This window comes from Dipodomys spectabilis, unplaced genomic scaffold (assembly GCF_019054845.1).
Source record: "Dipodomys spectabilis isolate Male_0828 unplaced genomic scaffold, ASM1905484v1 ptg000038l, whole genome shotgun sequence".
Classification (NCBI taxonomy): Eukaryota; Metazoa; Chordata; class Mammalia; order Rodentia; family Heteromyidae; genus Dipodomys; species Dipodomys spectabilis.
The window spans coordinates 1,032,059-1,056,689 of record NW_024870715.1 but is presented as its reverse complement, the minus strand read 5'-3'; the positions used below and the strand labels follow the sequence as shown (position 1 = coordinate 1,056,689).

At 40.9% G+C, this 24,631-nt stretch overlaps 1 protein-coding gene across 3 annotated transcripts in view; it reads right to left on the bottom strand.

Annotated features, from left to right (window-relative positions):
- Window positions 1-24,429, bottom strand: part of Hectd1 (HECT domain E3 ubiquitin protein ligase 1) — a 117,865-nt gene extending 93,436 nt beyond the window's left edge. For 2 of the 3 annotated variants that reach the window (XM_042677401.1, XM_042677402.1), the window contains exons 1-3: window positions 24,077-24,429; window positions 22,700-22,860; window positions 5,384-5,618 (exon numbers count right to left, since the gene is read on the bottom strand). In XM_042677401.1, the coding sequence (XP_042533335.1) occupies window positions 5,384-5,618; window positions 22,700-22,839 (375 nt within the window). In that variant the 5' untranslated portion in view covers window positions 22,840-22,860; window positions 24,077-24,429. The remainder of the gene's footprint in view (window positions 1-5,383; window positions 5,619-22,699; window positions 22,861-24,076) is intronic. The other variant, XM_042677403.1, reaches the window with a different exon arrangement.
- Between the last annotated feature and the right edge of the window lie 202 nt (window positions 24,430-24,631).

Genomic DNA, 24,631 nt, shown 5'->3' with positions numbered 1-24,631 from the left:
GGGGGTACATTTTATGCATATAAATGACATAATGAAGTACCCCTAATACAACAAATGAATGCTAATTTAAAAAAAACTTCAAGAAAATAATGAGGGCTGGGAAGGTGGCTCAGTGGTAGAGTGCTTGCCTTGCATGCATGAGGCCTTGGGTTTGATTCCTCCGCACCACATAAGCAGAAAAAGCTGGAAGTGGTGCTGTGGCTGAAGTGGTAGAGTGCTACTCTTGAGCTGAAGAGCTAAGGGACAGTGGCCAGGCCCAGAGTTCAGGCCCCATGACAAAGGAAGGGAAGAAGAGAGGAAGGGAGGAAGGGAGGGAGGGAGGGAAGAAGGGAGGGGAAGGGAAGGGGAAAGGGGAAGGGGGAGGGGAGTGGGAGGTGAGGGGATAATGAAGAGCCTAAACTTGTTCTTTAGCTTGGGTTCTGTTCCTTAGATTTTTCACTCAAGGCTGTTTCTGTACGACTTGATCAACACTTCCACTTCTAGCTTTTTTTTTTTTTTTTTGGTCAGTCCTGGGGCTTGTACTCAGGCCTGAGCACTGTCCCTGAGCTTCATTTGCTCTAGGCTAGCACTCTACACTTGAGCCACAACACCACTTCTGGCTTTTTCTGCTTATGTGGTACTAAGAATTGAACCCAGGGCTTCATGCATGCTAGGCAAGCACTCTATCACTAAGCCACATTCCTAGCCCCCATTTCCAGCTTTTTGCTAGTTAATTAGAGCTAGAGTCCTACACTTTCATGCCCAGGCTGGCTTTAAACCATGATCTTCAGATCTCAGCCTCTTGAGTAGCAGGGATTACAGGTGTTGAGGCTCCAGTGCCTGGTTAGCCCATAGTTTTAAGGAGAGTGAAGAAAGCACAAGCCTGATTTTAGACAGCTAAAAGGGAGTCAGGTTAAATCTCTTAATACTACTTATAATAATAAGAGTATTAATCTTGGCTATGAATAGGAAAACAGTTGAAATTAAAATCCACAGCTAAAGAAGGGGCTTTGTGAGGGGTTTTGTTTTGTTGTTGTTTTTAGAGTGGCAAAAAAATAATGGAACAGCATGAAATTATATGCCTTCTGATATGATGCAATTTGAACTATGCAACATCACCCCCAAACCAACATGGCACTGTGCAAATAAGTTTTCAAATCAATACTATCATAAACAGTTGACCAAATCTAGAATGTGGGACTTTAAACAAGACAAATTGCCTAAACTCTGTTTAAAAAAAAAAAAAAGTATCATAGAAGAAAAGGAGTAGGACTGTTCTTCATTAAAAAAGAATAAAAATAACAATAATAACAATATACAATGTGTAAACTGGATTTTGGGGGGAGCAGAGTATTGGGAATTTGAACTCAAAGCTTCAACGCTCTACCTCTTGAATCATGCATGCCTGGCCATTTTTGCTCAGATTTGTTTTTAGTTAAGTCTTGCATTTTTGTCCACAAAGATCACTCTACATCTGCCACAGGAGAAGCCAGATTACAGGTGTGAGTCAACACACCTGGGTCCCTGAATTTTGGTTTTGGGGGAGGTCCTGGCTAGGGCTTGAACTCAGGACCTAGGCACTGTCCTTCAGTAGTTTTTGTTCAAGGCTAGAATTCTACCACTTGAGCCACAATGACACTTCCAGCTTTTGGGGGATTAATAGGAGTTAAGAATCTCATATATTTCCTGCCTGGGCTGGTTTTGAATCACAACTCTCCTATCAACCTCCTGAATAGCTAAGATTTATAGGTGTGAGCCACCAGCGCCCAGCTACTCTGAATCTTTTAAAGCCAAAAAAAAAACCAAAAACACAACATGTTGATGACTACTAAGTCTATAAACTGTACGTTATATTACTGAGTGAATCACTATTCATTTTCATAAATGGAATAATGGCATTATGGCTTGGTAGAATGCTCTTATCCTTAGGACATACATGCTAAGATATTTAGATAAAGTGTTATGATGACTGCAACTAATTTTAAAAGACTCAATAAAAAGAAAAGGAGGAGCTGCGAAGGTGGCTCAGTGATAGAGTGCTTGCCTTGCATGCATGAGGCCCTGTGTTCAATTCCTCAACACCACATAACAAGCTGGAAGTAGTACTGTGGCTCAAGTGGTAGAGCGCTAGCCTTGAGCTGAAGAGCTGAGGGACAGCGCCCAGGCCCAGAGTTCAGGCCCCCACAACCAAAAAAAGAAAAGAAAAGGAAATGAAGAAGGCAGGAAAGGGAAGAGGAAAAGAGGGAACAAAATGTTAATAACTACCAAGTTAAGGTAGACTTAAGGTATTAACTATACCATTCCTTTAAATACAGATCTAAAATATAGACAAATAGATACTAGTGGAATAGCTGAGTGGAAGTGCTTGTTTAATATGAGCAAAGTCCAGGATCTGATTTCTCAATAATGTAAAAATAAATAAAATAACCACGTGGCAGTGGCTCAGGCCTGTAATCCTAGTTTCTCAGGAAGCTGGGATCTGAGGATCGTGGTTTAAAGACAGCCCAGGCAGGAAAGTCCGTGAGACTCTTATCCCCAATAAACCATCAGAAAACCAGAAGTGATGCTGTGACTCAAGTGGCAGAGCGCTAGCCTTGAGCTGAAGAGCTGAGGGACAGCACCCAGGCCCAGATTTCAAGTCCCACAACCAACTAACTAAATAAATAAAATATATAAAAATTAAACAAGCCGGCGCTGGTAGCTTATAAACCTAGCTACTCAGGAGGCTGAGATCTGAGGCTTAAGGTTCAAAGCCAGCAAGGGCAAGAAAGTCCGTGAGACTCTTATCTCAAATAAAGCACTAGAAAACCAGAAGTGGCACTGTGGCTCAAGATGTAGAGCACTCGCCTTTAGCTGAAGAGCACCGGGACAGCACCCAAGCCCCACGACAGACCAAAAAAAAAAAAAATTAAACAATGGTAGTAATGGTATTTGTTTTTGCTTTTGGTCTTTTTTTTTTTTTTTTGGTACTGTTTTGTTTTTGTCTTTTTAGGGACAGAGAGGGGGCACAGAAAGGGAGGGAGGAAGAATAAACAAATGCAGTCATAATTTTCAGTATATACTATGTAGAAAATGAACTATGCAACTTGTGGGCAGGGATAGGACAAGGAAGCTAGGTGAAAGTGAAGGAAGGGGTAACATTATCTAAAAAAGAAATGTACTTATTACGTGACTCTCTGTATAACATCTTAATAACAATAAAATTAATTTTTAAAAAATTACAACAATGGGCAACTGGAGACATGGCTCAGGTGGTAAAACCCTTGATTATCAGTGTGAGGCCCTGAGTTCAAACCCCATTCTACAAAAAAAAAAAAAACGGAAAAAAGTTGAATGACAAATAGCACAAAAAGAGATGGCTCAAGAACAGTATGTTCAGCCAGGTGCCAGTGGTTCACGCCTGTAATCTTAGCTACTCAGGAGGCTGAGATCTGAGGATTGAGGTTCAAAGCCAGCCGGGGCAGGAAAGTCTGTGAGACTCTTATCTCCAATAAACCACTAGAAAACCAGAAGTGGAGCTGTAGTTCAAGCGGTAGAGCGCTTGCCTTGAGCTGAAAAGCTGAGGGACAGCACCCAAGCCCAGAGTTCAAGCCCTATGACTGACCAAAAACACACACACACACACACACACACACACACACACACACACACACACACACACACACACACACACACACACACACACACACACACACACACACACACACACACACACACAGAGAGAGAGAGAACAGTATGTTTATATGCTGAGAATATAGGTAAGAGTTTGAAAATACAGTTAATAAACAATGAAGTAAAATCCCAGAAGAAACATGAAATGTTAAAGCAAATAATGAAGAAGGTCTTAATGAAAAAATAGGTATCTTTTTCTCTGAAGCTGTGGACACAACAGGTAAAATCTATAGCTATATATACAGAAAGTTCTCAAATATAGTCTGGGAACTCCAGGTTCCCAAGGCATTTTTCAAGGAGCCATGAAGTTAAACTTGTTTCACATTATGAACACTATAATGCTATTGTCTTTCACGAAGTGCAATATTGTACCATAGCAACCAGGAAGCAGATTCAGCCATTTTCTAGTCAAGCCAGTTTTTAAAGATTTCCAAAAATGTACAATGACAGATTCTCACTAATTTTCTTTTCGTTTTGTAAAGTCCTTTTTCATTAAAATATGTTAACATGTAGTAAGTTTAAGAAAAATTAATAAACATTTGAACTTAGTTTTAGTATCTAATCTAGCAAGCATATAGTAGATATGTTATTATATATACAAAGGGTCCTTGGGAATTGCTCTTCGAAGACTTACAAAGAGATACTGAGCATTTTCTAAAAAGAAATGTACTCTTTACATGACTTATATAACTGTAACCCCTCTGCACATCATATTTATGTAACAATTAAAAAAAGAAGGACTTCTAAGAAAAAAATCTTTGAACTCTTTTGATCTAAGAATTTTTTTTTTAAGTGAGAAGCATGAATCAACGAAAGAGAATCACAGTCAAGTGCTGGGAGCCCTCACATTCAGGAGGCTGAGGAAGGAGAATCATGAGTCCAGAAGTTGCTTCAAGACCAACCTGTACAAAACAGTGAGACTTTGTCTCAGAATAAAACAACCTAAATGTACTTACCACATAATGTTAATAAATTAACCAACATGGATTCTTTTAGAGTTAAGTAAAATTATACTTGAGTCTCACTCTAAAAGACAGTAGTAGAATAATAATTAAATCACAGGCCCTAGAACCAGATATCCTTATCTTCAAATTTCAAATTCTGGCTCTGCTATTTGCTGCCTGTATAACAAGTATTTAACTTCAATATACTGGATTTTATAAAAAGAATTTATTAAATAGAAATGTACAGTTGTCACAAAGATTAAATGAGTGTAATACTCTTTTTTTTTTTGGTTGTTGGTCATGGGTCTTGGACTCTGGGCCTAGGTGCTGTACCTCAGCAGTTCAGCTCAAGGCTAGCACTCCACCACAGCACCATTTCCAAGTTAATACTCTTAAAGGGCCTAAAATGATGCCTGGCAGGGGTGGCTAGTATTTGTTCTTAAGGGGACTCTTACTAGTATCAGACAAAATAACCTTGGCAAAAATATAAATAAGCTACGTCAAGTGTTAATGACTACCAGTAGCACCAAAGACCTTATCAGTAACCTTTAAATTTTCATTCACAAATTTTCTTTCCTAAGCTCTATGGGACCTTCTTTGGTATCAAAAGGCTTGTGATCTCAATTGTTCACAATTATTCTTAATAAAGTTGGTGAAAGGAAGAATTCTGTTTTAGTAAAATATACTTTTCATTCTGTAAGTGATTTTCAAATGGACCAATAAATAAAACTTTTAGGGTGAATGAGGACATATATGATCCAACTAGTTTTTTGCATGGTAATACTCACTTTTACACATTGTTCAGCTAAGTCTCTGCTAGTCCTGTTGTTAAGTTCAACCACAACCAAACGATTACAAAGTGCTTTTATAGCTCCATCTACCCCAACAATCCTTCGGGTGCATTCTGCAGATACGTCCAGGTAGTATGTTATGGCTCGAGCTGTCACCTCTAACACATTGTCTGGAGCACTTTCATCAAGAAAAATTTTGCAGAGGGCTGGTAAGAAAGTGCGAGGAGGACACCTATAGTGAAAGAAATCATATTACATCTAGTATTACTAGACAAAAAACAAAAGATAAAAAAGCTTTTTAACATTTATCTCACTCAATACTATATCTGAATGTTTATTAGACAATACTTTTACACTGTTTTGACTTCCACTATAATACTCGCATACACATTTTATTGCTGAAAATACTAAGCTACAAACAATTTTAAGTAGCAGCACTAGGCTGGTAGGCTCGAGTGATAAAGTTCCTTTCTAGCAAGCAAAAGACAATAAATTCAAACCTCAGTACCACCAAAAAAAAAAAATGTGTGTGTGTGTGTGTGTGTGTGTAGCAACATTAACTTGAAACTAGGTTCAAAAAAAATTATTTTAGTCAATACTTCACTTACACACCAACTACTCTATAAAAACTTGCCTGAATATCCCAAATAGTGAAATGGTACTTCCATATTCCTAAACTTTATATATATAAAATGCACACAGTTTCAATTTATTGATTTATTTCTTTGCTTACAGAAGAGTCCCTTTAAGGCCAGGTACACTGTTTAATTCATGTTTTATAGAAACAAACACTGGTTTAAGGTATTCAAAACTGAGATAACACAGAGAACAGCATCTATACGACCCTTCCAAACCTATTTCCTCAATTGTATAGCAAAGACAATACATTAATAATACCTACTTTAATATGATAGTTATAAAGATTAAATTATTTACATTATAAATACTTAGCTCAGTATCTGGCCCAATGCTAATCTAACTTAGCTCCCTTTCTCTCCTTTGAATAATCAATACCCATCATTTATACTTGTGTGAGATAGTTTTCTCAAAAGCAAAACCAGCCAGATATCAATAAGACTCCCTACATTTTTATCAACATATAAAAATACCAAAGATCAAAACTTATACTTAGTAGGAATGTATTTACATTAAATACATTATTCTTTTTGCCATTTCTGCATAGTCCAAGCTACAATTACAGATAAAACAAACACAATACTGTTCAACATTTAGGCCTATTTTTTCCTCCAATTTCAAGTGTGTACAAGGGAGCACCTCTCAAATCTTTAGCAACTTTTAAAAAGTAACTGTGTAAATGTCAAGTATCTCTAAATCTGTTTTTTCACTTTTATTATTCCTTTTAATGTTAGTGTTCTTCCCCTCTGACTCTCCCAAGGGAAAATAGCAATCATCAATTGGCAGTGAAGCAAAGCCCTAAAAAAAAATGGTTTCAGTCTCAGGCGAGATATCCTCATGTCTTCCAGAACTCTACATTAGGGAAACTCTTCGAGCAACAATGTACAGAAATGATCTATAAGAGTACAGACTTCGGGGCTGGGAAGGTGGCTCAGTGGTAGAGCGCTTGCCTTGCATGCTCGAGGCCCTGGGTTCGATTCCTCAGCACCACATAAGCAAAAAGAAAAAAGCCGGAAGTGGCGCTGTGGCTCAAGTGGTAGAGTGCTAGCCTTGAGCTGAAGAGCTGAGGGACAGCGCCCAGGCCCAGAGTTCAGGCCCCACGACCGGACCCAAAAAAAAAAAAAAGAGTACAGACTTCCTCGCTTTATTCTTCAATAATACATGATATGTGATTTAAAATCAAGGGGTCCAGCAGCAAGAACATTATCAAAGATTTTAGAAAACTTCTTTCATTCAATGATTTAATACAGGTCCTTTTTATTAGGCAGAAACCCTGGCAATCTCTGACATTGTATTTTTCAAGTTTTTATTTTGTTTTGTTTGATTTTGGTTTTTGATGGTACTGGGGTTTGTTGCACTCAGGGATTCAAACTTGCTACCCCTTGATCTTGATCTGTATCTACAGGCCCTAGCCAGTATAACCACTTATAATAATGCTGTCAAAATTTTAAAAGGTGCCAGGTGCCGGTGGCTATACCTGTAATCCTACCTACTCAGGAGGCTGAGATCTGAGGCTTGCAGTTCAAAACCAGCCTGGGCAGGACTCTTATCTCCAATTAACTACCAGGAAACCAGAAGTGGAGCTGTGGCTCAAAGTGGTAGAGCCTTGAGTGAAAGAGCTCAGAGACAGCACCCAGGCCCCAAGTTCAAGCCCCATAATCAACAAAGAAAATAAAATAAAAAATGCAGCCAGGCTCACACCTGTTAATCCTAGCTACTCAGAAGGCTGAGATCCAAGGATCAAAGCCAGTCCAGGCAGGAACCTTGAGATGCTCACCTCCACTAAGCTACCAAAAAATGCTAGAAGTAGACCTGTGGCTCAAGTGGTAGAGTTCTAGCTACCCTTGAGCAAAAGAGGCTTAGAGAAAGCACCTAGGCCCTGAGCTCAAAACCCAGGCCTGGCAACTAAAAAAATGCTTTGAGAACAGATTACAGGAGCTCACCAATAGTTCTCTAGTAAGATGATAATACTTCCTAGAAATCAGAATATTTAAGCACTGTTGATCCCTACACATGCAGTAAATATATATGTAATATAGTCTATAAAATAAACTAGAAGAGACTGTGGACAGGTTTTTTATAATATTTGTTTTCTGGGTTATTTTCTTAGGGTGTGGGGGTGCTGTTACTAGGGCATGGATTCAGGACCTGGGCACAGTCTCATGGATGTTTCTGCCTGAGCTGGCTTCAGACCACAAAAAGCCAGAAGTGGAGCTGTGGCTCAATTAGTACAGCTCTAGTCTTATGAGAAATAAACTCAGAGACTGCACCCAGGCCCTGAGTTAAAGCTCCAGGGGGGGGTGGGGGGGTGGGGGGAAAGCTGATATTGATAGTCCTCACATCAAATGATAAGCCTAGATGTACTATGATTTTATCAAAACTTAAAACATACTCATTTTTATGAATTACAAAAACTAAGTATCAAGAAATAGTTTTTAAGAGAAATATTTTAAATGTTCTGCATTGCCTGTGGAAACAAGTTTTTATTAATTTTGGGAATAATGATGTCTCCTGCTGTGTCCCCCAGAAAAATGAAGAGTCTCAAACAAGGATAATTAAGGAATCAATTTAAAACAAACACATATGAAGGTGTAGGCTCAATGGTCTGTGGTAGAACTCTTAATTGCCATAAGTGAGGCACCTGGGTTTGATCCTTAGCAATGGGAGTGGTGGGGAGAGGCAGAGAGTTTCCAACTAAAAAAAAAAATTTGGTCGCCAGGTGCCAAATGTTCACACATGTAATCCTAGCTACTCAGAAGTCTAAGGACCACAGTTTGAAGCCAGCCCAGGAAGAAAAGTCCTTAAGGCTCTTATCTACAATTAAACAGCAAAAACCAGAAATAGAGCTGTACAGGGGTCAAGTGGTAGAGTGCTGGCCTTGAGCTAAAAAGCTCAGGGTCAGTGCCCAGGCCCTGAGTTCATGTCCCCGGACAGGCACACACGCAAAAAAGAAAAAAAAAAAGTTTCCAGTTTAATCTTGTTTAGTTTTAAGAGAAAAATTAAGATGGTTTACATATTGAAAGTATAATGAAAGCTTAATGAACTTGTGTGTTTGGGGTGGGGGTGGGGTGCTGGTCCTGGGGCTTGAACTCAGGGCCTAGGCATTATCCCTGACCTTTTTGCTCAAGGACAGAGCTCTACCACTTAAGTCACAGCTCCACGTCCAGCTTTTTTGGTGGTTAACTGGAAATAGAGTGTCACAGACTTTCCTGCCTGGGCTGAGTTCAAACCACCATCCTCAGAACCAGTCTCCTGAGTAACCAAGATTACAGGCATGAGGCACGAGTGCCCCACCTTCATGAACTATTAGAATATGAAATAGCTGTTTTACTTTGGGCTATTAACAAGAAAAAAATTCTTTTTCTAACCCTTGAGTTACCCTTTTAACTCTGAAAAGGTGCTTTTTTTGTTTGTTTGTTTGTTCTGGTCAGTTGGTGGGGCTTGAACTCTGGGCTGGGCACTGTCCCTGCACTCTCCAGCTCAAGGTAAAAGGGCTCTACTGCTTGAGCCAAAGTGCCACTTCCAGTTTTCTAATGGTTTATTGGAGATAAGAGTCTCACGGACTTTCCTGCCCAAGCTGGCTTTGAACCACAACCCTCAGATCTCAGCCTCCTGAGTAGCTAGGAGGCTACCAGGCTGAGAAGATATTTTGAGTATATTCAAATATATGCCAAAACACGGGGCTGGGAAGGTGGCTCAGTGGTAGAGTGCTTGCCTTGCATGCCTGAGGCCCTGGGTTCGATTCCTTAGCACCACATAAGCAAAAAGAAAAAAGCCAGAAGTGGCACTGTGGCTCAAGTGGTAGAGTGCTAGCCTTGAGCTGAAGAGCTGAGGGACAGCACCCAGGCCCAGAGTTCAGGCCCCACGACCGGACCCAAAAAGAAAAAAAATAAATAAATATATGCCAAAACACTTTTTTTGCCAGTCTTGGGGCTTGAACTCAGGGCCTGGGCACTGTCCCTGAGCTTTTTAGTTCAAGGCCAGCACTCAACTACTTGACCCCTGTACAGCTCCATTTCTGGTTTTTTGCTGTTTATTGGAGATAAGCCTCTTTGTGCCCAAGGCTAGCACTCTATCACTTTAGCCACAGTGCCTCTTCTGGCTTCTTCTGTGAAAAACTAGATATAAAAGTCTCATGAACTTTCCTGCCCAGACTGACCTTGAACCGTGATCTTCAGATCTCAGCCTCCTGAGTAGCTAGGATTGCAGGCGTGAGCCACCAGTGCCTGGCTGTGGTTGTCAATTTTCAATGAGCACAGTGCTACCAATAAAAACTGTTCTTCCACTGTCTAATATTAGTATTGTGTAATTTTTCCATAATTTTCTCGACTCCCCTGATTTTTCCTCCTTTAGCCTGACTCCTAGATTTCTTTTTCAACTATTCTGTATTATTTCACTTATCTCAACTAATCCCTCAATTTATACACGATGGGAATAAATCTCATCCACACACCACAAAATAATTCCAAAATGGTCTAACTTACCATAGCTAGCTCCATTTAAAATTACAAATCTTAAAAATAAAATAAGTATATTCCAAACAGAACCTATCTGTACTCCACTCCCAATTTATCATTATAGTAAATGTCAAGCATCCAGGAAGACTTAAAACCTAAGAAACATTTTTTATTTCTCCCCCTATTTTCCTGTTACACATCCCATCAGACAAATCCTATCAATTAAACTCTCCAGAGTATATACTAAATCTTCCCACTTCTCTCCACATCCTCTTTTATAACCCTATTCTGAGCTAATTTCAAAATCTTGTTTAGTCTACTGAAATACCAGAGGTATACACATCTGGCACTTGTGATGAGGAAAGTATCCAAAGGGAAAAGCATGTTCCTTCTAGCATGGTATCAGTGCCTGAGCAAGGTAAAAAGGACCACTGTGAAAGAGAATGGATCCAATAAACAGATCAAGGCTAATTCAAAGTATTCTCTTACTATAATAAAAAGGACTTACAAATACAGAAACACAAAACATGAAACTGAAGTGGCACATTGGAAGTGGAGATATTTTGGTGAATTCATGATATTCAATATATAGAGATAGAAAAATGTATTTACAAATGTTACACAACATCTAATAGGGTCAACCTATGTACTGGACAAGGTTGTACATAGTAATGATACCAGTTTCTAAGGAAAGGAAGATAGAAGGATGAATACAAGGTCAACCTGGGTGGAGTCTGTAAGATCCTAGACACAGCTGTTTGTTTTTGCCAGTACTGAAACTTGAACTCTAGGCCTGGGTACTACACTTGAGCTTTTTGCTCAAGGCAAGCCCTCTACCACTTGAGCTACAGTCCCACTTCTGGCTTTTTTAGGTTAATTGGCGATAAGAATCTCAAAGACTTTTCTGCTTGGCTGCTTGGAACTGTAATCCTTACAAGTCAGCCTTCTGAATAGCTAGGATTACAGCTGTGCCACCAGTGCCCAGTTTAAAAATTTTTTTTTAAACAGTGTGCTGGGCATCGGTGGCTCATGCCTATAATCCTAACTCAGGAAACTGCAAATCACTGAATAATGCCAAAATAACACAAAATTTAATATATAATTTTTAAACCTTTAAAAATATTTACTTTATATAATAGAAATTATTTCTACATACTATACCCAGTGCTATTAATATCAATTTACCCAAAATAACTTAATAAGGAAACCAGAATTACAGTGATCCCTCACCTATCGTAGGAGTTACATTCCAGAGACCCCTGCCATAGGTGAAAATCCATCAAGTAGCAGCTTTCGACAGTTGTCCCTCGATATATATATCGCAGTTCACTTATTGCTACTTCATGGATAGTATATTGGCAATCTACTTAACCACATAAATGAGAGTATAAAAGATCTTTAAATCGGGGCTGGGAAGGTGGCTCAGTGGTAGAGCGCTTGCCTTGCATGCCTGAGGCCCTGGGTTCGATTCCTCAGCACCACATAAGCAGAAAAGAAAAGCCGGAAGTGGGGCTGTGGCTCAAGTGGTAGAGCGCTAGCCTTGAGCTGAAGAGCTGAGGGACAGAGCTCAGGCCCAGAGTTCAGGCCCCACGACCGGACCCCAAAAAAAAAAAAAAAAAAAGATCTTTAAATCTAGGTACTATTTTCCAGAACGCTATTTGCAGTAACATATTTAGAAACTTTCCCTGAAAAAAGTACATGTACCTTAAAATAAGAACAAAAACAAGAAGAACCAAGTTTCATGAAGATCCTAAAAGAATTTCCCTGAAAATGGTATTATTTTTTTGTAGTTTTCTCTTCAGATTGTATCAATCTTTTGCCTTCTAATTATCTGTACTGTGACTGCCACATGCCTTCTTTAGACATCATCTGATCTTGAGCTAAGATGTACAAAAACTCACAATTTAAAAAAAATTTAACTTTAAAAAAATGATACATTATCTTTCAGATATTTTTAAATAATAAGTAAATGAAGTACTTCTTTCTTCCTACATTTAAAAAACTAAAGTAGCCAGGTGCCAATGGCTCATGGCTGTAATCTTAGCTACTCAGGAGGCTGACATCTGAGAACTGCGGTTTGCCAGCTGGGCAGGAAAGTCCATGAGACTCTCATCTCCAATAAAGTACCCAAAAGCTGGAAGCAGAGCTGTAGTTCAAGTGGTAGAGCACTAGCCTTGAACACAAACACTCAGGGACAGTGCCCAGGCCCTAAGTTTTCAAGCTTCAGAACTGAAGTACGCACTCACACACATGGACACATGCACATGTCCGAAATACAAACATAAATTAATGATAGTTTTTTTCTTTTTAAAATTATTATCTTTAAGTAGTTGTACAAAGAAGGTATCATGTAACAAAGCAGTTTATAAATAAAATATACCTAAATCAATGTCACCCTTTTTTTGTCTTGATATGTTTAAGCAATTCATTGAATTATTATGCTAGTGGAGCATATAACACTCAAAAAAGCCAGGACAGTGTCTCACACTTGTAATCCTAGCTACTCAGGAGGTTGAGATGTGATGATCACGGTTCAAAGCCAGCCAGAGCTCCAGCAGCAAAGTCCATGAGACTCTTACCTCCAATTAGCCATCAAAAAGCTGGAAGTGGAGCTGTGACTCAAAATGGTAGAGTGCTAACCTTGAGCAAAAAGGTTCAGGAACAGCACCCAGGCCCTGAGTTCAAGACTCAGGATCTTCATGTACGTGTGTGTGTGTGTGTGTGTGTGTGTGTACATATGCACACACAAACATGCACATGCACACACCCATGCACGCACACAAACTCAAAAGGAAGATGAGTCTGGTTCAAGTGGCTCACACTTAAAATCTCAGCTACTTAGGAGGCTGAGATCTTATTTCCAATTAAGCACCAAAAAACAGGAAATGGAGCTGTGGCTCAAGTGGTAGAGCACCAATCTTAAGTGAAAAAAATAAAGGACCCTGAATTCAAGCCCCAGTATACAGAAATCTAGGTATTCACACACAGTGAGACCAAAGGAGGATATTCTTAGGGGAAGAACTCAAAGGCCCTATGTCTATGTGCCTCTGACCATATAAGAGAATATTTATTATTTGTTGCTGTTTTTGTTTTCTCTTTGTCTTATTTGTTCCTTTATCTGTGTTTGGGAGGGTTTGGGGAGGAGGGCATAGAAATACAGAAATGTGGCTTAGTGGTAGAGTGCTTGCCTAACATACATGAAGCCCTTAGGTTCAAATCCTCAGCACCACATAAACAGAAAAGGCCAGAAGTGGTGCTGTGGCTCCAGTGGTAGAGTACTAGGCTTAAGCAAAAGAAGCTCAGGAGACAGTGCCCAGGCCTTGAGATCAAGCCCCAGGACTGGCAAAAAAAAAAAAAAACCAAAAAACAGAAATGGAAGGACAAAGGGGGAACAAATATAGAAATTCAAAATGAACTAACTATACAACTTATGGGCAGGGATGGCAGGGAAAAACTGGGAGAAAACAAGGAAAGGGGTGACATTGTCTAAAAAGTCCTGTACACAAGTATGTCACCTTTATAACAACATAGTTGTTTGGGGTTTTTTTTGTTTTTTTGTTTTTTTTTTAAAGCCAGGTGCTGGTGGCTCACACCTATAAGCCTAGCTACTCAGGAGACTCAGAATCGAGGACTGTGTTTTGAAGCCACTCTGAGCAGGTAAGTCCATGAGATTTTTATGTCCAATTAAGATATCCCAAAATAGGCCAGAAGTGGATCTGTGACTCAAGTGGGAGTGTTAGGTTTGGGAAAAAAAGCTCAGGAAGACAGGGCCCAGACCTTGAGTTCAAGCTCCATAACGGACTTGCATACGTACACACAAAAAAGTGGTATTACACTCTAGTGAAGAACTCAAAGTATACTAAAATAATAGTCATGTGTGAGAATGTAAGAATGATTTTTGAATACATTTAAATCTAACTCATTACATTAAAAAACCCAAAAGATTTTTTTAAAGGAGAATGGTACAATCAAATCAGTATGTTAAAATTACAACTTTGGTTACAGTTAGCTAAGATAAAGGCATATCTGTTACAAGCCTACTAGTACTACCTCAGGGAGAAAATACAGGTTATCCAATTGAAACCTCTTCAACTTTTTACCATCAAACCTAATCTCTTCACGTTCCTCTTATTTCAACAAAGGAACTACACCTGTTTCTCTACCAATAGATGGGAGCCTTGCTATTCAATGTGGGATATGCTACAAACAACTTTCTGAATTGTGTAGGAGCATACTGGAAATGCACTTTAGACCAACACATCAGAATATACATTTTAACAAAAGCCCCAGGCAATTCTCATTATATACAATGTAGCTCAGTGGTAAGGCACTTGCCTAGCATGCACAAGGCCTTGGTTAGATCCGCAACAATACAAGGGAAACACTTCAGTTTAAACACATGCTAGTTCTCAGTTTTTCAGTATCCTTACACTGTTAATTATTCCTTCTCTATCGTAGTTCTTTGATCTTTAGAATAAAAGTCCATGCTCCTTTTTTAATACTCCTCAAAAAAACCTTTTTTAAGTAAGTCATGTATCTTATTTCAGTCCCATTCACTTCTCAACCCATTTTAATCTGCCCCTTCCTGACAATCCGCTTGGCTCTCATTAAGATCAATCATCTTGAGAATGTTGGCAAAATACAAATGACACCTTTCTGTTTCACTCTACTTGACCTCTCTCTACTATTCAACATGGCTGCCTTCTCTCTCTCCTTGAGTCACTTTCCTGAGTTGATATGTAAACTAACTATGCAAAAGCAATCATGGATGAAATTGCTGGTACGCTGGCATACTACTAGCAATTGTTTTCTTCACTGCCAAAAACTAGCATGAAATAAAAGCCAGTTTCACCAAATAACCTTGATGATGGAACAAAATTAGGCTTCTATCAACTCTTTTATTTATTTTAGTATTCTCCTTAAAGGAAATGAGAAATAAGTATAAAATACTAATGCATGCCAAATAACGATGGCTATAGGCCAGGGAACATATTTGTAGGACTATTTAAGAGTTAACTTAGCAGCTATTTTCTTGCAACACCATTTTTTACTTGAAAGAGCATCAAAAAAAAAAAAACAATTTTACAGTCAAGATATCTGTCAAACATTTTCTCAAAAATTAGTCAAAAGCCAGGTGCCTGTGGCTCACGCCTGTAATCCTAGGTACTCAGGAGGCTGAGATCTGAGGAACAGGATTCAAAGGCAGCCCAGGAGGGAATGTCTGTGAGACTCTTATCTCCAATTAACCACAAGAAAATCAGAAAACTAGAAGTGGCGTTGTGGCTTAAGTGGTAGAGTGCTAGCCTTGAGCTAACGAGCTGAGGGACAGCACCCAGGCCCAGAGTTCAAGCCCCACAACCGACAAAAAAAAAAAAGTCAAGTATGCCTTTCATTTCAAGTAAAACACAATATACAGTGTTGTAAAACACCTTACACTGTTGTCGATGAAAACATTCAAGCTTTCAAACCAAATCAATAAATTTTGGAAAATATATTTGCCACCAGGGCTTGATAGCATCTCAATAATCTTTAGTCACACTGACACATGTGAATAGTTTGTTCATTTATTGCTGGCACCAACACTTGAAGTCAGGACCTTATGCTTGCTTGTTGAGCTAGACACTCTATCACTTAAGCCATTTCTTCAGCCCAGTTTTTTTGCTTTTTGGTTTTTTTTAGTCTGTTGTGAGGTTTGAACTCTGGCCCTGGGCACTGTCCCTCAGCTCTTCAGCTCAAGGTGAGCGCTCTACCACTTGAGCTACAGCAACACTTCCAGTTTTCTGGTTTGGAGATAGGAGTCTTACAGTCTTTCCTGCCCGGGCTGGCTTTGAACTGCAATCCTCAGATCTCAGGCTCCTGAGTAGCTAGGATTATAGGCATGAGCCACCTGTGCCCAGCCCAGCCCAGTTTGTTAGTGGTTATTTGGGAGATGGAGATAGATTCTAGGGGATTTTTCTGCCTAAGCTGGCTTTCAATCTCAAATATCCAAATCTCAGGCTCCTGAGTAGCTAGAATTACAGTCACTGAACTACCAGTGCCTGGTCAAATGTCAATTTCTAATCCTGTATACTGACCTATGTCAGCATATAGAATATCTGTATAATTAACTCAGTGTAACAATATTTTCCACATGACCAGTATAAGCTCCTATAAAACTAAAAAACTAAAAAACCCACAAAGATTTTAATGTAATAGAGCATGAAGTTCACTGATATTTCAGAATCCACATAATTTTTTTTTTTGAGGGTCCAGTTGCGGGGCCTGAACTCTAGGCCTGGGTGCTGTCCCTCAGCTCTTCAGCTCAAGGCTAGTGCTCTACCACTTGAGCCATAGCGCCACTTCTGGCTTTTTTCTTTTTTGCTTATGTGGTGCTGAGGAATCGAACCCAGGGCCTCATGCATGCAAGGCAAGCGCTCTACCACTGAGCCACCTTCCCAGCCCCTCCACATAATTTTTTAAATTAACATGCAGAAGGGGATTTCACTGTTAGTTTTTGTTTGTTTGTTTTGGGGTCAGGTCGTGGGGCCTAAACTCTGGGCCTGGGCGCTGGCCCTCAGCTCTTCACCTCAAGGCTAGCACTCTACCACTTGAGCCACAGCGCCACTTTCCGCTTTTTCTTTACCTGCTTATGTGGTGCTGAGGAATCAAACCCAGGGCCTCATGTATGCAAGGCAAGTGCTCTACCACTGAGCCACCTTCCCAGCCCTTCATTGTTAGGTTTTAACACGTAATAATGTTCCAATCAATCTCACTTCCTCTATCACTCTTTCCTTGCTCCCCAAAACAATTTCAACAGTTTCTTTGTTCAAATTTCATAGTTACAATCTATTTTGACAATATCCATTTCTTACCACTTTTATTATATTTATTCTGATACTGTACACTGCCAACCTATGTCAACATATAGAATTATCTGTATAACTCATAACTAACAAAACTACAGAATTTGTTCCTTTGGTCCTACCTTCTTGCCACCTATTCTCCCAAGGGCAGGTAATATTTTTATTTTTTCATCTTTTTCTATTGTAGCCCTCCTTCTGTCCCTAACTAATGTTTTATTTGGTATGGTTTAGTTTTTGTTTTGTTTGAGATAGGGTGTCATCAATATCGAAGGCTGCCCTTGAACTAACAATCCCCCTCCTACTTCAGCTTCTGGAGGGCTGGGATTTTAGGCATGTGCCACAATACCACCCCCAACTATGCTTTTGAGAAAAATTTGAGGGACAGATATGTAGCTCAGTGCACTTGTCTAGTATATACATTTAATACCCCAACACTGCCAAAAAGAACAAAAAATAAATAAAACTAAAAAAAGCTGGGCACTGATGGCTCATGCCTATAATCCTAGCTATTCAGGAGGCTGAGATCAGTGGATTGTGGTTCAAAGCCAGCCTGGACATCATAGTCTGTGAGATTTTTATGTCCAATGAACAACTGAAAAAGCTGGAAGTAGAGTTGGGGCTCAAGCAGTAGGGCACTAGCTTTGAACTTTTTAAAAAATAGATCAGGGAAAGCCAGACACTGGTGGCTCATGCCTGTAAACCTAGCTACTCAGGAGGCTGAGATCTGAGAATCATGTGTTAAAGCCAGCTCAGGCAGGAAAGTCCATCAGATTCTTATCCCCAATAAAAACTACCTGTACTCAGAAAAAGCCAGAAGTGGCACTGTGGCTCCAAGTGGTAGAGCCCTAGCATTGAGCACAGGGAAGCTCAGGAACAGAGCCCAGGCCCTGAGTTAAAGCCCTAGGACCAGCAAAAAATTAAAAATTAAAAAAAAAAAAAGAAAGAGAAAAAGAAAAAAGATCAGGGACAGCACCCAAATCCTGGCCCTGAGTTCAAGCCCCAGAACCAGCACACATACACAAAAGATTATGTCTAAAAAAGTAAAAGATGTCCATATTATTTTAATACTTGTCACTATTACCAATATTATTTCTAACTTTTAGTTTAATATAAAACAGTAAATTTTTAACACTGTGCTGCTCAATAGCTTTGGAATACAAACTCAGGACAGTCTTCCTTGGTGTATTCTCAAGATCACACTAGAAAATAATGAATGATGGCTTTCTCTGTCAAGGGAATCAAATGACAGACTATAGGAAAGCAGAATAAGCTTTTTGCTACTTACCACCCTTTGTGTTCTCAAAATTAAAATTATAATTTCTTAGAAACTTTTTTTTTTTGGTCGGTCGTGGGGCTTTTTAACTCTGGGCCTGGGCTATCCCTGAGCTCTTCAGCCCAAAGCTAGTACTCTACCACTTGAGCTAAGCACCACTTCCACTTTTTCTGTTTATGTGATGCTGAGGAATCAAACCCAGGGCCTCATTCATGGGAGTCAAACACTCTACCACTGAGCCATCTTCCCAGATAGACTTCTAAATACAAATGATCAACATCTATTTGGATATGAAAGCAAAAGTACTCATTAGCTAACAACTCACATTACTCATATTACATTTAGGAAGACATCACAAATGAAAGCAACAACTAATCTTGAAACCACTTTCTGAAGCATTACCTCAATAAATTGGGACATTAACAGAAGCACTGCAGAAAGTTATATACTACCTGCCTTTCCGGATTAGATACTTATTAATACAAGCTAACCAGATAACTGTATCTAAGTATACGGACATCTTTCGTTTTCTTAGACAAAACAAAGGGCTACCTGCCTTATGAAATCAAATTGTGTATATGACTTTCTCCAATATCCAAAATATGTACATCATCTTTTACCTGCTTTACTTGTTGACTGAGTTAAAAGACTTTATAGACTCTCCAAAATTAACCACTGCTTCAAGAAATACACTACAAAAATAAACTTTAAGCCAGGCATGGTGGCTCATGCCTGTAATCCTAGCTACTTGAGAGGCTGAGATCTGAGGATCTTGGTTCAAAGCCAGCCTGGGCAAGAAAGGGCAAGAAAGGAGGATTGGGTGGGAGGGCTGGGGGGGGTGGGGGGGGGAAGAGAGATGGGATTAAAAAAAAAAGAAAGTCTATAAGACTCTTATCTCCAATTAACCACTCAGAAAATAGGAAGTGGCACTGTGGCTCAAGTGGTAGAGCAGTAGCCTTGAGCTGAAGAGCTGAGGGAGAATGCCCAAGCCCAGAGTTCAAGCTCCATGGACAAAAAAAAAAAAAAAAACAACTTTAAAATTAAATATTTAGTAATACAATCAGTAGGTAGCTCATTTTACTCAAAATATTGTCTCCTCTAATTCTCAGCAGAAACACACAGAAATAAGATTGCAGAAGTTTACAGAAAAGTAGAGCTCTGAAGAGGCTAAGTAACACAAGCAGACTAACAATTTGATGCCAACTCTCTACAACCAATTCTACCATTTCAATATGCTGCTTCTCTGTTTTAAAAGGAACCGAGACATATTTTTCCTTACAACAGTAAGAACATTTGCCTGAATGATAAAAGCAAACTAAAGTTTAAAACCAAAATTAAGAGCTGGGCACTGGTGGCTCACGCATGTAATCCTAGCTACTAAGGAGGCTGAGATCTGAGTAACTCAGTTCAAAGCCAGCCCAGGCAGGAAAGTCTGTGAAACTCATCTCCAATTAACAGAAAGATAAAGTGGCGCTGTGGCTTAAGTGGTAGAGTGCTAGTCTTCAGCTAAAGAGCTGAGGGACAGCGCCCAAGCCCAGAGTTTAAGCCCCACATCCAACAAACAACAAAATTGCAACAAGGCTAGGTAGCTCAATCCTTTAATCCTAGCTACTTAGCAAGCAGAGATCTAGAGGAACACGATTTGAATGAAGTACTTGCAGTACATGCGTGGCTGGGAAGGAGGAGTGCTGATACTCCAGCTCATTCAGTGGTTGGTGGCATCTCAGCATCATGGGAAAACACAAAAACAGACTGGATTTACAATCCAGTCTAACCCAGGCATAAAGGGAGACTATCTCATAAATAATCAATGCAAAGATGATTGTGCTGGTGGAATGGCTTATGTTGTTGTCCAGCACTTGCCTAGACATCCTCAGTACAAACCCCAATAACGCAAAAATATTTTTTAAAATTAAAAAAAATGTTAAACAAGGTTAGTGTCTCAAGTGGTAAAGTCTATGCCTAGCAAGCACAAAACCATGAGTTCAAACCCTACTACCAATACTACCAACAAAAAAAAGTTTTTACTCTCTTACATACATATGAGTACTAAACAGAAGAGATAAAATGATAGTTCATTTGACTGGCAAGTACAACATTTTCCCCTCTATGGCACTAGGGATCAAATCCAGGACTTCCTACTATTAGGCGAGCATTCTACCAGAAAGCTACATTCCTAGGCCTAAGGATGACTTTTTAAAATGCCAAAAGGTTAATGATGAACCTTCTAATGAAACATATGAATAAAAACTCTACTGTATTTTTCTATAAATCTTACTAAAAAAGGTGCCAACTGAGGGGCTGAACTATTCTGATATATTCAAGCGTGGGCTGATAACACATATTACAATCACTGATCTGGAAACTTAGTTTGCAGGAACTTGTTATCAAAATAAACTTCTAAGAATATTTAAACAATTATTTAAAATAAAAAAAAAATAAACTGGGAGCCAGTAAGTAGTTCATGCCTGTAATCCTGGCTCCTCAGGAGACAGATTTGATTCAAAGCCAGCCTGGGCAAGAAGTCAGTGCAGGCAAGAAAGTCTGTGAAGCTTTATGTGGAGCTGTGGCTCAAGTGGTAGAGCACTGTTGGCCTTGAGCAAAAAAGCTCAAGGACCTGAGTTCGAGCCCCAAGACCAGCACAAAAAAAAAAAAAAAAAAAAAAGAAGAAAAAAATCAGGAGAAAACAACAAAAAATTAAAAATACTATACCAATTTAGCAAATAATACAGTTTTTAAATTCTCACCTCAAAGATGTTAAGATAATTATACCAAATTTTAGATCAATAACTCAAATATTTTTGATTAGTTATCTGAAAATGGTATTAAATACAGAAGCAGAATTTTCAATTACTTATTTTTGGGCTGAGATCAAGGCTAAGTGCCTAGTCAGAATAAAGCCTTGAGTTCAAATCCTAGTATGGTCCTCCCAAAAACCACAAAGAATAATTACTTATTAATGGAAATCAGAACTATGAACAGTAAAAACTAAGCATTGTTTGTATAACACCAAGAAGAAAGATTACTCTTACTGGACCACAATGAATGCTCTTTTATGTTTTTGCACACATTCTCTATTAAAATAATCTGAGGGCTGGGAATGTGGCTCAGTGGTACAAAGTGCTTGCTTATCACGCATGAAGACCTGGGTTCGATTCCTCAATACTACATGAACAGAAAAAGCTAGAAGTGGTGCTATGGCTCAAGTGTTAAGAGTGCTAGAGAGCAAAAGAAGCTCAGGGGCAGTGCCCAGACCCTGAGTTCAAAACCCCAGAATTGGCAAAAAAGAACCAAAAACAAAAAAATCCTCTGAATAAAATTGTTTAAATTCTCCAAAATTCGAGATGTTTCTATTTTTTTCAGAAAAGTATGCTACATGTATAACAGCCTCTGTCTTCCTCAAATGTAATTAACAAGCCCATGGTATGCATAACAAAACTACACTATCATATGACTTAACACTAGTGAAGAACTGTTCAAAAGGTATGTTCAACCATTATTTCTCTAATTCTTTGGTCAGTTTTATGCAATAGAAAAAGCTTTAAAAATAAGCCGGGCACCTGAGTACCGGTGGCTCATGCCTGTAATCCTAGTTACTTAGGAGGCTGAGATATGAGGACTGGGGTTCAAAGCTATCTCAGGCAGGAAAATCTGTGACACTCATTTCCAACTAGCCACCAAAAAGCAGAAATGGAACTGTAGCTCAAGCAATGGAGCCGTTGCCTTGAGCAAAAAAGCACTCAGGGACAGCACCCAGGCTCTGAGTTCAAGCCCCAGAAGGAGTGCAAAAAAAGTCTTAAAAATAATAAACATCTTCGCAATTTATAATATATTCTAAGAATGATTTGACTGATCTATGAATAGTTAATCTTAGTATTTCTTATTCCCACTCATTCAAAAAATATGCATTTATGTAATAACAGTATTACTTTACCTACCACTTCTTATTTCTCAAAAGAAACTGAAAAACAAAACTGCAGAAAAATTTCTAAAGGCTATTTTAAAATTCACTAGAGAAGTTCCTACAAAAACTAAAGTCAGCACATGGTTGAAAACAGATGTCACTACAGCAACCCCAAAGGAAAAGATGAAGGAATGTACTTACGTTTCAAAACAACGATCCACGTTGTCAGACATCAAAAGCAGCATGCATAGCTGTTCGAGGGCTATTAGTTGCATGTCCCTTTCATCTCCCTGTCCCATCTGTAGCCATTCCAGCAACGTATCCGGATCCACATCTGCCATGGTTTTTTAAAAGCCTCTTCGCTTAAATTTGAAAAAAGTGAAGGGAAAAAAGTTCTTCAAATGCCCACAACTAATGAGTTTCGGTTTGATTTTTTTTCTTTTATATGTGTAAGTACCAAATTTTCACGGTGTTCTCCTAGGAACTAAACTCCTAGGTACGTTTCAATAGAATGCTTAATGCAGTTTTCAGCGGCCCTTATTCACCAGGTTTAATGTTGATACACTAAAAACGAAAACCACTTTAGCCCAGAAGTATAAGCTGATTAGGTTGCTGCTTAGCCAGAAACCAGAGCTGTCTTTGTCAAAGACAGGCAAACAAGCTTCGGGTCCTATCACTCACGTCTGTGCCAAAAGGCAAAGAACACCTACAGAAACTTTTGGGTTCTTGCCTCCGTTCCCCACCACTCCCCATCCCACTTCCAGAAGGAGAAAAAACAAACAACTTCTTCCCCACTCCACCCAAAATTGGTATTTAGATAAGGGATGGCCTCAGATCCAATATTTTGTTAAGACTTTAAACACCTGATCCACTCCTCTCCAAACTAAGTTTCTCCTCTGCCTCCAATTTCATAAAATTGTGTTCAACTCTCCCATTTACGAGGGAGAGGAGGGCAGCAGGTAAGTCATTACAAAGGCTTCTCGTTTCAGTGCACTGCACTAAGGACAGCGTCCGTTTCAGCTAAGCCGGCTGCAGGTGTAGGGACCCGATCGCGGGGCGCGGTGGGCACTCAACGGCGGCGGCCAGAGGGGCTGACCCCACATCCCCGATCCCCCCAGGCGAGCCTGGCTGGAGCCCAAAGGCGCTGGTTACGAACCCCGCGAACCTGTGCGGAGGAGCCGGGAGAAGAGGGAAGTTCTGGAGGAGGAGGAGCAGCCACCGAGAGCAGGGCAGAGCAGGGGAGGGCGCCGAGTCCCCAGACAGAGCGCCCGGAACTTGGAGGCCCGGCAGGACGTCCCCGCTCCCCGCCCGGCGGCGGATCCTGCTCAAGGGCAAGGGGGGCCCAATTTGGACTCCGGCACCGGCAAACCCGGCCCGCCTCTGGCAAGGCCCCGGGAGACGAACAAAGGGGCCAAGCCGGGGTGGAGGAGGGGGGGAATGGCAGCAGCCCGGCTAACCTCCCTCGCGCCCGGGTCTCGCTCCTCGCCCGCCGCTGGGCGTCCCGGATCACGGTCCCAGAGGCCTGGCCCTTCCGACGGCCCAAAGGCGCTCTCACCTCCCCTTCTCGCGGGCTCTTACCCAGGCTTGGCGTCCCAAACTGCTCCCGGTCCAGCTCCCAAAGCAGGCCGCGGGCAGAGCCAGGCCCGGCCGCGGCCCTCGAGTTCCCAGGAAGCCGCAGGCCGCGCAGGTCGAGCCCGGCAGGCGGCACAGGAAAAGCCGCGTCTCGTCCCTCCCCTTCCTCCGGCGGGGACCTGGTGACAGGGGGGAGGCGAGAGGTTTCCCCTCAGCAGCGGCGGCGGCGGCCGACGGCGGAGGTCGGGTCCCCGGCACGCGGCTCCTCAGGCCCTGCAGTTCAGAGGGAGGCCCGCGCGGGGTTGCCGGCGGCGGCGGCGGGGGCAGGCCGCGTCCATCGCGATCCGGGAGGGGGAAGGGAGAAGGGTCGGGCGAGAGCCGGGCGGGGAGTCGGCCGAGGGCGGCCCAGCCCGGCGGAGGCGGAGCGAGTTCCGCGCTCCTGGCGGCGACCCTGCCGGCGGCCACCTGAGGCGCTGCGGAGACGACCGACCCACAGCGCAGGGGCGCCAACCCGGGAGGGGGGCGCCGGACGGGCACGGCGCGTCGCCGCGTCGCCCCGGC